The sequence below is a fragment of the Odontesthes bonariensis genome, chromosome 16 (assembly GCF_027942865.1).
Source record: "Odontesthes bonariensis isolate fOdoBon6 chromosome 16, fOdoBon6.hap1, whole genome shotgun sequence".
Classification (NCBI taxonomy): domain Eukaryota; kingdom Metazoa; phylum Chordata; class Actinopteri; order Atheriniformes; family Atherinopsidae; genus Odontesthes; species Odontesthes bonariensis.
This window is the reverse complement of record NC_134521.1, coordinates 37,060,037-37,073,396: the sequence shown is the minus strand read 5'-3', so window position 1 is coordinate 37,073,396 and position 13,360 is coordinate 37,060,037. Positions and strand designations below refer to the sequence as shown.

Below are 13,360 nucleotides of genomic sequence, written 5' to 3'. Positions count from 1 at the left end.
AGCTTAACTATGGGATGTTTCAGGATTACCTGAGCCATCCCTGTTCAAGGTAAACACAAGAAACTTGTGCTAACGAAAAAATGAATAATAAAATAAAGGACCAGACTCAGTGAGTAATTCCCTATACTCCCTATATAGATCTGCTCCTCACACCACAACAACCATCTTTTTACAGCCACAAGCTACCTCAGCCTCTCACCAACTGCACACCAGTCACAGCGGGGTGGGGATGCAAACCCTGGTTCGGGTAGGGGGTAATGAAAGTATAGAGGGTGCCAGAGGTGGAGGCAGGACAAGACACACTAGCAGATACACTATCAGATTCAACAGACCTAACTATAAGCTTTATAAAAAAGGAAAGTTTTAAGCCTGGTCTTAAAAGTGGAAAGGGTGTCTGCTTCCCGGACATTTACTGGCAGCTTATTCCACAAGAGAGGGGCCTGATAACTGAAGGCTCTGCCTCCCATTCTACTTTTAGAAACTCTGGGAACCTCAAGTAAACCTGCAGTTTGGGAACGAAGTGCTCTGTTAGGAAAATATCTTACAATGAGATCTTTAAGATATGATGGAGCTCGGTCATTAAGAGCTTTATATGTAAGGAGAAGAATCTTAAATTCTATTCTGAATTTAACAGGGAGCCAATGAAGAGAAGCTAAAACTGGAGAAATATGATCTCTCCTGTTAGTTCTCATCAAAACTCTGGCTGCAGCATTTTGGATCAACTGAAGGCTTTTCAGAGAATATGTGGGACAGCCCAATAATAAAAGAATTACAGTAGTCCAATCTTGAAGTAACAAATGCATGAATTAGTTTTTCTGCATCACTCTGAGACAAGATGTTCCTGATTTTAACAATATTACGAAGGTGAAAGAAGGCAGTCCTAGAAACCTGTTTTATATGCGAGTCAAATGATAAGTTCTGGTCAAAAATAACTCCAAGGTTCCTCACTGTAGAACTAGAAGCCAAGGAAATACCATCTAGAGTAACTATATAGCTAGACAATTTCTCCCTGAAGCGCTCAGGTCCAAAGATAACGACTTCAGTTTTGTCTGAATTTAGAAGCAGACAGTTCTGAGTCATCCAGGTCTTTATGTCTTTAAGACATGCTTGTAGTCTGACCAACCTATTGGGTTCATCTGGTTTTATAGATAAGTACAGCTGAGTATCATCAGCATAGCAATGGAAATTTATGCCATGCTGTCTAATAATGTTACCTAATGGAAGCATGTATAAAGTGAAAAGAATCGGTCCAAGCACAGAACCCTGGGGAACTCCATGACTTACTCTGGTGTGTGAGGAAGATTCTTCATTTACAAGAACAAACTGAAATCTATCAGATAAATATGACTTAAACCAGCCTAATGCAGTTCCTTTAATCCCAATAACATGTTCAAGTCTGTGTAATAAGATACTGTGATCGACCGTATCAAATGCAGCACTGAGATCCAACAGGACAAGCACAGACACAAGTCCGCTATCAGAGGCTAAGAGGAGATCATTGGTAACTTTCAGCAGTGCAGTTTCTGTGCTATGATGCACTCTGAATCCTGACTGAAACTCTTCAAACAGATTATTTCTGTGTAAGTGATCACAAAGCTGAGCTGCAACTATTTTTTCAAGAACTTTAGACATAAAAGGGAGATTGGATATAGGTCTATAATGAGCCAACACTTCTGAATCAAGAGTAGGTTTTTTAAGTAAAGGTTAATTACAGCAACCTTAAAAGTCTGAGGTACATATCCTGTCAACAAAGACAGATTGATCAAATCCAATATGGAAGTGTCAATTAATGGGAAAACCTCCTTGAACAGTCTGGTTGGGATTGGGTCTAAAACACAAGTTGATGGTTTAGAAGAGACTATTGCTGTTGTTAGTTCAGAGAGATCAACTGGGCAGAAGCCGTCTAAATACAAATCAGGTTCTAAAGATACTTCTAAAGCTGCTGTACTTGATGATATATCACTGATAATAGTGGGAAGGACTCCATCAATCTTCTCTCTGATAGAAACAATTTTATTAATAAAGAAGCTCATGAAATCATCACTGCTGAGAGTTAAAGGAATACCTGGCTCAGCAGAGCTCGGACTCTTAGTCAGACTGGCTACAGTGCTGAAAAGAAACCTGGGATTATTCTTATTCTCTTCTATCAATGATGAATAATAAGCAGTTCTAGCTTTACGAAGGGCTTTCTTATACATTGTTAAACTATCTTTCCAGACTAACTGAGACTCTTCTAAATTAGAGGAACGCCACTGTCTCTCCAGCTTTCTTGCAGTCTGCTTTAAAGCACGCAGCTGTGAATTATACCAAGGAGCCAGCCTCTTCTGGCTGATTACCTTCCTTTTCAGAGGGGCAACATTGTCCAGTGCTGTACGCATTGAAACTATAGTGCTGTCAACAAGAGAGTCAAGTGCTGCTGGAGTAAAGTTTAGGTAGTCGTCCTCTGTCATATCTGCACATGGCAGTGAAGAAAAGGATGATGGAATTAACTCTTTAAATCTGGTTACAGCATCCTCTGATAGACACCTTCTATACGTAAACTTCTTCTCAGAAACTGTATAGTCAAGTAATGTAAACTCAAAGGTTATCAGAAAATGGTCAGATAAGACAGGGTTATGAGGGAACACTGTTAACTGTTCACTCTCAATGCCATAAGTCAGCACAAGATCAAGGGTGTGATTAAGGCAGTGAGTCGGTCTGTGAACACTCTGAGAAAATCCAATAGAGTCTAATATAGAATTAAAGTTCATATTCAGGCTGTCATTTTCAACATCTACATGAATATTAAAGTCACCCACTACAATGACTTTATCTGTACTCAGCACTAACTGGGATAAAAACTCTGAGAATTCAGACAGAAACTCAGAATAAGGGCCAGGTGGACGATACACAACAACAAACACAAGAGGTTTCTGGGATTTCCACTTTGCGTGGGAAAAACTGAGAATCAGAGATTCAAAAGAGCTCAAACTAATCTTGGGTCTGGGACTGATGAGTAACCCTGATCTGAAAATAGCTGCCACTCCTCCTCCTCTGCCTGTGGTTCCAGGAATGTGAACATTTAAACAGTCAGAGGGAGTTGATTCATTAATGCTAACATGATGCTAACATGATGCTAACATGATCCTCCTGCTGCAGCCAGGTTTCTGTAAGACAAAATATATCAATATGATGATCACAAATCAACTCATTCACTAACAGAGACTTCGAAAGGAGAGATCTGATATTCAGCAAACCACATTTAATAGTTTGATGTTTTTGTTCAGTTAAAGTTTTTGTTTTAATAATTTCTTTTTGCACAAGAGGATTTGCTCCTTTTGTGTTAATCGATTGGGTGGGTAGCAGCAGGTGGGAAGCTGCAGAGAAGTGTGTAAGACTACAACTCTGCATCCTGGTCTGAGCCCTGGGTTGTCATGTTTTAGGGTGGCAAATAAATTCATCCATATTTCTAGAAATGAGAGCTGCTCCTTCCAAAGTGGGATGGATGCCGTCTCTCCTCATCAGACCAGGTTTTCTCCAGAAAGATTGCCAATTATCTCTGTAGCCCACGTTGTTTGCTGGACACCATCTAGACAACCAGCGATTGTAGGACGACATGCGGCTAAACATGTCATCACTGGTCAGATTTGGCAGGGGTCCAGAGAAAACTACGGAGTCCCACATTGTTTTGGCAAAATTACACACCGATGCAACATTAATTTTAGTGACCTCCGATTGGCGTAACCGGGTGTCATTAACGCCGACGTGAATAACTATTTTACCATATTTACGTTTATCCTTAGCCAGCAGTTTTAAATAGGATTCTATGTCGCCCGCTCTGGCCCCTGGAATGCATTTGACTATGGCCGCTGGTGTCTCTAATGCCACGTTTCTGACTATGGAGCTGCCAATTACCAGGGTTTTGTCCTCAGCGGGTGTGTCGCTGAGTGGGGAAAATCTGTTAGAAGCGTGGACAGGTCGATGGTGAACAACGGGCTTGACTTTAGAGCTATGCCTCTTCCTGACAGTCACCCAGCCACGTTGTAATCCTGGCTGCTCAGGTTCTGCTAGGGGGAGGCTAATTGAGCTAGCTACGCTAGGTGTCTCCACACTGGCAAAAGGGACCTGGCTCGCTATCGGTTGATTTTCAACAGTGCAGAGCCGAGCTTCCAATTCAGATAACCTCGCCTCCAAAACTACAAAAAGACTACATTTGTTACATGTACCATTATCGCTAAAGGAGGCAGAGGAGTAACTAAACATCTGACACACGGAGCAGGTGAAAGCAGGAGAAGGAGGAAGAGAACCGGTAGCCATGCTACGCTAGAGAACCAGACACACCGTTAAAAAGTGAGAATAAAGATCTGTAGGAGTGTGTTAGAACAGAACGGTAAGCTATAGAGTTTAACTATGCAAAATTGTGTAAGTTATAGATCGAAATAAAGTGATTATCAGTACTCCAAGCGGAGCAAGATGTTCTCCTCTTTTCACAATCAAAGCGACAAATTATGTAATCACATTAAAATTCAATGGATCACAAAAAAACATTATTATTGTTGTGAATAAGAGCATCCGAGTACAGCCAGCACCCCGTCTCTCAGGGCCTTTCTCCTGCTCTTTGTTTGGTCCACAGAGGAGAAAGCCATGTCGGCTGCTGTTTCCTCTAACCTAGTCTGTCAGATTTGCTGACTCCTTGTCCCAGAAGACCATCAGCCACCAAACACCTCAACAAGAGAGCCCAGGCCCTGACAGGGTACCAATCCGCCATGGCCCCTGCTGCATGATCAGAGCCACCTCTGCTTTGAAGAAGAGTTGTCCCACTGTGAGCTCTCATTGTGTGTAAAATCTGACATTTTGGTGATAGGCTCCATGTTATGTTCCTGCCTCTGGAACACGTTGAGCTGAGCTGAGCTGAGGTGAGGGTTAGAAAAGAAGATGGGGAGCGTGGGAGGGACAGAAATCCCAAGAGTATAGTGCGAGCCGGCAGCTGCCAGACAAGAGCAACAGGGATAGAAGTGGAGATAGAACCGGAGCAGAGTAAGAAAAGGGATGCAGAGGCTGTGAAAAACAACAGCTCTGATGATCTGTCAGGGGAAAACTGAGTGAGACAGATATATGTCTGTGTAATGATGTTCATGTGCAACGTTTGTGAGCTCTGAGAAGATTTACTTCTCAGTCCATCTGTTCCTGGTGCTACTCTTATCTCACCTGCACATTAAAGCTACTCACATCACCACGGCAACATGTATCTATCCTGCAGACATGAGACTGAGCCAGCAAGATGCAATCATACAAACGTGCACAATAGCCTGTACTCGTGTTCTTATTCTGTGGGCAAAATGAGGCCGCTGCAGGATGAGGTGTGAGAAACCAGGGGGGAGGGGGGGTAAATTGCATGATTATGATTTGTCTAATGAAACACAAAAAATGTGCTGACCTTTATTTCATTATTGTTCTTCCTGGATCCTCTTTTTCAAATTTACTTTCCCTATTTCTGTCAATGTTTTCTTAGAACTGAGAGGCAGGGATCTTACAGATGGAAAGCAGCATTTACAAACATTAAAATGCACCACTGTGCTGCAGTCCTGCTGTGATCAGCCAGAACCAGGAAAATGATTTCACTGAAGTGATCAAAACAAGCATGCAGTGCAAGTCCAATACACACCATTTGACTATTCTGAGAGGAAATACTTTGCTTTGTCTGGCATGAGGAGTGGATTGGGATAGCTAACATCGGCAACTTCAGGCAATTACTGCTTTGCACCACAAAATGACTTCATGTGCTGCTTTTATAACTCTCTATCACACTTTGTGTGTCATTCTTCCATCATTTTTATCAAAAAAACTCAAGGTCAAAGGGTTTGGACCCAGACAGGCAGATGAGTCACTGGAAAACTCATTTATTTTGATTAATTTACAACATCTACAACAATGTCTGAAAGGCTCAGAGAGCCTGTGAGTGGACAGGCAGCTAAGTTCTTCTCGGGGAAATGTTAAGATGTGGATTCCAGGAAGCAGAGCCACCAGGCACTGATGGAGTCTTTCTGGAAACTGAAGGACCTCGAAGAGATGGTGTAAGCCAAACCGTCTGACGTGCAGTCCAGGGAAGTCCTGGTCACCAGGGTAAATGGAGGAGCCCGGCCAACAGGTGAGTCCTTCAGGACTTCTGTGGGTTTGGTGCAGGAAGGTGCAGTGGTTTCTGAGAATAGCTTCTCAAGACCAGCTCAGGTAAGCTGAAGATTTTTCCTGAGAGGAACACGGAGAACACAAGATTAGGTAGGGGCATAGAGTCAAAGAACCAGGGACTAGGTGTTCAGCCAACGTTTACCACAGAGGCAAACCAAACGATCTGATCCGATCAGGGTAGAGAAGCAGATCCTGTGATGAGGTGATGATGAATCTGTCCCAAGCAACTGATAAGATGATAAGCAACAGCTGAGAGGAACCTGCAGGAGGGCAGAGAAGACCCCATCATACTTGGATTCACACAGCACACATGCATGAGGAGGCAAACTGGCCTCTGTACTGGCCAAAAGCCAGAACTACACAGAGGAATGTCCTCAGGACAGTACCCCCCTTCACCAGGAGCCTCCAGGCGATCCACCAGGCTTGTCTGGATGGACATGGTGAATTTCATTTACCAGGTTGGAGTGCAAGAGGAGGAGGCGGGACACCCACGACCTCTCCTCAGGACTACATCGTTCCCTGTCAGCCAGGTACTAGAGACCCCGACCACTGCGACGGACATTCAGAAGATAATGAACAACGAATTCATGCTGCTTGTCCCCGGCCCAAGGTTCCTAGGTCCGTAGTGAATATGGACTAACCGACATTGGGGGAATAAAGATGCTATCTCAGCTGGTTGATTGAGTCAAACGGTTTGTAGCATATATGTGACAATAGGCGTTAAGGGGTTAAGTTAGGCAGACCTGTGATGAAATCCAGTGCAATGTATGACCAAGGCCTACTGGATATCGGGAGCACCTGGAGGAGCCCCACCGGGCGGCTGGGTAGAGGCCTTTCTTTGAAAGACTGCGGGAATCTAATTTGGTGAAGATGGTGGAACGTTGAAGGGAGCCAAAGGTAGACACAATGAGAAGAAGCTGGTTTTAATTTGAATAGAGATCAGATTTAAACCTCTGTAGTCAATGCAAGGGGGAACTGACGCATCTGTCCTGGAGCCAAAGAAAAACCCTGCAACTAAGGGGGTGAAGGTGGCCGAATTATACCAAAAGCTAAGGATTCATTATTGTATTTTCCCATGGTAAGTCGTTCAGGTTGAGAAAGGTAATATGGAAAGCTTGATTGTGCAACCGTAAGTCCTACGAGGTGGCAGAGAAAGAGCTTTGGTCTTACTGAAAACTTCAGCTGTATTTGATGCACAGAGGGAGCAGATGTGAGGTCTGGTTTCTCCTCCTGATCGACTACTGGGACATAGTCAGATGGTAGAACAGCAGATCTTCGATAGATTTTATGACAGTCTGGATTCCATCCACAGCTTTGGCCAATTTCCCAATTAATATGGGGATTGTGTGTTCTGAGCCAAGGGTGACGTAGGATGAGGAGTGACTCAGGTGAAGGGACCAAATAGAAGCCCATAGTCTCAGAATGATTTCCTGAAGTGGTTATTTTCAGAGGGACAACAGAATAAGTGACTCTGGCCAAAAGGCAACCATCCAAGGCATTAGCATTAGTGGGGGGATTCAACTCCTGAAGAGGTACTCCAGCGTCCATAGCTGCCTTGATATCCAGAAAATTTACCTCAGTCCCTGAGTCAATTAGTGCCGAAGGTTTGATAATGAGTCCTTGGTGACATTAGGTGGCTTACATGAGTCTGAGAAACTCCACCCCATCAGTGCCCCAAGGTTTACAGATGGGCCCCGTCTTTTGGTTGCACAGGACCATTGACGCAGATATGAAAAGAATTTCCACAGTAGAGACTTTCACCAGACCTTGGAGCTTGTCTGGCTTGTGGAACTAGACTGTTGGGGGAAGAGAAAAAAAAAACCTCTACATTTACGCAACTCGCCCAGAAAATGTTTTGGGATTAGGCATGTGATCTTCAAGACTAACTTTGGGAGTAGAAGAAGAAGGGTTTAGGTACTGGCGTAGCAGGGGTAGATGGCAATTTCTGCCATCCGTTTTCTCATTCTGTGTTGATTTTCTCCAAGTGATTGTAAAAGTTGTGAAGGCTGACTAAGAAGATTACCTCGGCTAGCCACCGCATGGTGAAGATATCCAGGCTTGGTTTTTGAATACTGGTCTGCCAGGTCCAGGTTGAAGGCCAGATCATCCCATCACAAGTTTGGACCTAGAAAGGCAGACGAGCCACCAGAAAACGGTTCAAAAGGATTTATTTACAACATTTACAGTTAATGTCTGAAAGATTGAGAGTCCTTGCAAGTCATCAGGCAGGTAAGTTACTCCAGCGAAAACATTGAGACAAGGATTCCAGGAAGAAGAGCCACCAGGCACTCGTGGAGTCTTTCTGGAAACTGAAGGACCTCAAAGGAATTTGGTAAGCCGAACCGTCTGACGTGCAGTCCAGGGAACCAAGTGGTCACCAGGGTAAATAAAGGAGCCAGGCCAACAGGTGAGTCCTTCAGGGCTTCCGTGGGTTTGGTGTGGTAAGGTGCAGAGGTTTCTGAGAATAGCTTCTCCAATGGGACCAGCTGAGGTAAGCTGAAGATTTTTCCTTGGACAGAATCAAAGAACTGGGGACAAAGTATTCGGCCAACATTTACCACAGAGTGGAACTAAATGATCATGAGTGGAAATCCAATCAGGGTAGATAAGCAGATCCTGTGATGAGGTGACGATGAACATCTGAGAGGAACCTGCCATAGAGCGGAGAAGACCACACCCACACAGCATACATACATGAAGAGGGAGACTCCAGATGGCTAAACGCCAGTACCACACCCACACCCAAGGCCAGGAGAATGGCCTCAGGACAAATTCAGGTCAATGGCCTAAATGAAAGCAGGTTTTAGGTGTGATCAATCCCACCGTTAGTTTTAAGGAATTGTGAACCACGTATACACGTATGACTTGAACAAGACTTTGCGTTAGCTTGATGGTAGTTGAACTGCTTTTACGTTTGCATTCAGATTCAAAACTTCAGTTTTGTGTACAAACAATTTTGGGTTATAAAAAGAAAAAAATTTGATGTAGATTTTAATGTTTCAGAAGGAGGCAGGATACACCCTGGACAACTTTCAAGTCCATCACAGGGCCAACACAGATTAATGAGACAAAGGGCCGCACATACTTACTCCTGCAGTCAACATGGAACATGTAAGACTATGAGAAGAAGCTTGAGTCCCCACGGAGAAGCCACGGATGCACAAGAAGAACAAATTCCTCACAAAAAGGCTCCAGCTGAGATTGAAACTGGCAACCTTTTTACTTTGATAACCACCACACTAATGTGCAGCCCCATGACATACATTGTCAGTTTGATTTTTCTTTTTTCACAGTGCATTATGTAAAAAGGTCATTTTAGTGAACCAAACTAGATTTCTAAAACATTTGTGCTCCTCTCCCACTTCTTTCACAGTGAAGTCATTGGTAGCTTTCACAATCGTGCTGCTTAAGATGTGTAATATTATCCACAGTGTTATGCCCGTCTCCATGATAACTTTTTGCTTCACCTTCCAGTGAATCATCCTTTGCTTCTAACATGCACAGCCTGTAATTCTGACATGGATGTGTGGATACCACAGCTTGTTCGTCTATGAGAATGTGTCTAAATCTCATTGGGAAAATGAAAGGAAGTCAGTAGAAACTAATGGAGATATCATGGCTGATTGGCCACAGCCAGCTGAAATTCCCACATCTTCAACTGCTGAAATGAAACAGAAAGCAGAAATGATCTAATCAGGGGACAAATTAATAAGACATATGATATGAAATTAATATGATAATGTATTTCAACAGTCCATCTGCTCACAATTGTTCCCTTAGAGAAACACCCACTCAGCCATGGCCAATTCCAACAGACACACATGCACACCAAAATAAGTCTTTCTTTTTTTCTGTCACAATCTATTATCCTCCATTATATTTTTGGATTGTGTGTGTCTACATCTTCTTGTATTTCTTTCCTAACATCAGCGACTGATGGCCCAGAGATGGACATGAGCGCTGACAGGGACAGGCTTTCATAGAACACCTCCATCTGATAAGCTCCGCTGGGTGAAAGCAGACAGGTGTGGGGTGGGATGGTGGGAGGAGATGAAAGTGGGCTGACTGTCAGTGTTTGAACTGGGGGTCACCTGCAGGGAGCCCGGAAACAAGTCTGCAGAAAGCGATCTGAACCAAGATTGAGATGAAGGGAAAGGAGCAACTGAGATTTAACCAAAAACTGATGTAAAAAAGAGATTTTTTTTCCTCACCTTTCACACTTTGACCCCATGGAGGAAAATGCATCAGCCCAATGGCAGGGATAGGGTAACAGTACCCCCCCCCCCAAAAAAAAACCCAAACAAGCAGCCCTCCGCATCAAACCTTCAGAAGGAAAAACATGCTGTTCCCCCTCAGCCACCAATTAACCATCAAAACCAGCACGACTGTGATTTAACTTCCTCCAGCGCCTCTTTGATGCGCTTGAGATCTTTAGAGGGCCCAAGATAACAGATAAAAATGATTAATTAATAAAAACTGATTATCCTTTTACTCAAAGCCACTAAAACATTGGGTTGTTCTGTATGTCTTCTCCAGTTTCAGAATTAAAGCCAAACACACCGAGGCATCAGCACTGTTGGAGAAGAGTAAAGTCAAACTGGCCAGGCCTAGCTTCTCATAGAGAGGGGACATTTTCAAGGATCAAAGGAGGGCCTGTGCTACATCAATAAGGAACCAACAATAAAATGGCTTTTTATTAGATTTACAGACTTTAAACCAACAACAAATTGAGACCCAAAATGAGATTAGTTACTGTGCTCTTGTTGTCCTGCCAATGCACAATAGCACATTGTCAGCGTCCTTCGGAAGTCACCTTGGGCAAAGACAATAGAGCCATGATCTCAGCTGTCTTTCTCCAACCCATCAATCCCATTTGCTGAAAACACTTCCTGAAGAGAGGCGCTGCATGGCGGTCCACCGTGCCGCCTCCAGCCGCCTCTGCCGAAGTTATGGCTCATTCTGACCCCACCAACCGCGGCCGTGCTTCATCACCAGCTCCGCCAGGGGAGACGTGCACATATGCAGACTTTAGAAGGGTGGTCTGACAGACACGGACAGAATCCCACCTGTAGGGACACCCGTGATGGTGTGAAGGTCTGCCACACTGCTCGCATCTGCAGCGGACGGAGCGCAGCTGGAACTCAGCCTGACGCTCCAAGGCGCGGTTACATGTGGAAAATAACACGGCACAATAACAACAACTCAGAATAACAGATCAATAACAGATCAATAACATATGAATAACATATCAATAACATATAAATAACATATAAATAACAGATCAATAACAACTTAACACCCCACTCTCTCTCTCTCTCTCTCTCTCTCTCTCTCTCTCTCACACACACGCCTCCACCCTTCACTCCTCCACCCACACAGGTGGACGTGTATCCCCTCCAGGTTTCAGATGATGAGAGTGTGCAAAGCGGGAAACAGATGTGGCCATCATGCTATATGACTGAGGACTTTCAGAGCATCATGGCACTGAGAATGAATACACTTGTGTTTTAGAGTGCAGCCGGTCCCCATTTATCAGAACCAACATGTGAGCTGCTACAGGCTGAATGAGCAGATACAGTGCATGATGGAGTGCTTTACACCCGCCGCGTGCTCACACAATCACACCGTAATTACATTTATGGCGTGTGATGGACCTATAATCACCTAATCACATCGATCAAAGCCACGCAGCGCGCGCTAATGAGCGCACCCGCATCAGTTGGGAGGAGAAAGATTCTGAGAAACGGTGGAAATAGTCAAACAGGCAGCCATACATTAGCTTTGATCAGCCATTGAAACGGCACAGCTCGTGGACCATACTGAGGTGGTCTATATGAACACGTGCACACGCACACGCACGCTCCCTGCATTTACGCAGATCACAACAGGTGCAGCCGCTCGGGAGGCTCTGCGGCCACCAGCAGGAGCGCGTGGCAATCACCTTTGTCACCTTTACCACGCGCAGCCAGAGGTGACTCGTTCAGCTTACCTGCCCGTGAAGCGGCTGGTCCCCCGGTGTGAGAGTCGGCTGGTCCCCCGGTGTGAGAGGCGGCTGGTTCCCGGCGGCAGAGAGGCTGTGGGGGCTGTCCTGTGTTCCGGAGTCCGTCCGACAGCTGGACTCATTCAGGCTCAGTGCTGGACCTTCACCAGTGTGTCATGTGCCCCACACTTTTTACTCACTTAGAAATATCAGCTGGGAGGAAGATGGTGGAGGTGGGGATGTTGTCCGTTCAAGCCACAGACCAGACCCACGTGAATGACTTACTGTGGCTTTTCTACACCTCACTCCTCAGCGCCATGTCGGGAGAATTCAGGGTGTTGTTGGGATGAGGCAGCTGGTGCCAAATCCTCGTCCTATCAGGTCGCCCAGACGAACGCCGCCCGCAGCCGCCCACGGGTCTGGGTCTGAGATGAGCTGCTGCCGCCGCTTCTTCCGCAGCTTTAATTCAGCCTGCTCTGCTGAAGCAACGCGGGGGAAGAGGGCTGATGCCCGGCGAGGGGGAAGAGGACTGGATGCCCGGCGAGGGGGAAGAGGGCTGATGCCCGGCGAGAGCTGAGCGCGCTGAGCGGTCAGGCAGCGGAAGGATGGGAAGGGATCTCCCGCTGCTCCCGGGTACAGACTGAACTCATTTAATGTATCGGTGCTGTCTGGTGAGGGAGGGGCCAGGTGGGGGCCGCGGCAGCAGGTGAGCGTGGCCCTCAGTGGGAGCTCCTCTCAGGTGTGTGTGGGCTGTGAGGTCCGAGCCGTTAAGCTTTCAGGGGCCAGTGAAGCAGCACCCTCTCCTCTGGGGGCGCGTGTGTTTTCATTTAGCCCTTCTTCACAGCTGTAAGAGTCATTGATGTCCAATTATGGTGCTTAGGAAATTACATCAGCCGCAGTACTTAAATGATGCACTGCTGCCCCCATCCTCCTCTCACCTCCCACCTCCCGCCGCCCACCCCAAATCTCATCTTCTTCCTCATCTTCTTGAAGGATGCAGGATTGAAGACACATTCTCCACACTTATCAGCACCCCCCCCCCCCTCCCCCCCTCCCCTCCCCTACTGACCAGGCTCAGTTTCTCTCTTTAAACCCCACTACCACCCTACTCACAGCCGCGTGCTAATTACATCATATTCTCCTCTCTGGGACGGCAGCAGGTTGCTGTCTGAGCCCTGAGGCTGAAACTGTGTCTGACTCTGTTATAACTGGAAA

At 45.6% G+C, this 13,360-nt stretch overlaps 1 protein-coding gene across 2 annotated transcripts in view; it reads right to left on the bottom strand.

Moving 5' to 3' along the window:
• caln2 (calneuron 2) overlaps positions 1-12,969 on the bottom strand; it is a 236,833-nt gene extending 223,864 nt beyond the window's left edge. Inside the window, exon 1 of one of the 2 annotated variants that reach the window (XM_075487040.1) lies at positions 12,155-12,969. In XM_075487040.1, the coding sequence (XP_075343155.1) occupies positions 12,155-12,288 (134 nt within the window). In that variant the 5' untranslated portion in view covers positions 12,289-12,969. Of the gene's footprint in view, positions 1-11,231; positions 11,334-12,154 lie in introns of those variants that run through there. The other variant, XM_075487041.1, reaches the window with a different exon arrangement.
• Between the last annotated feature and the right edge of the window lie 391 nt (positions 12,970-13,360).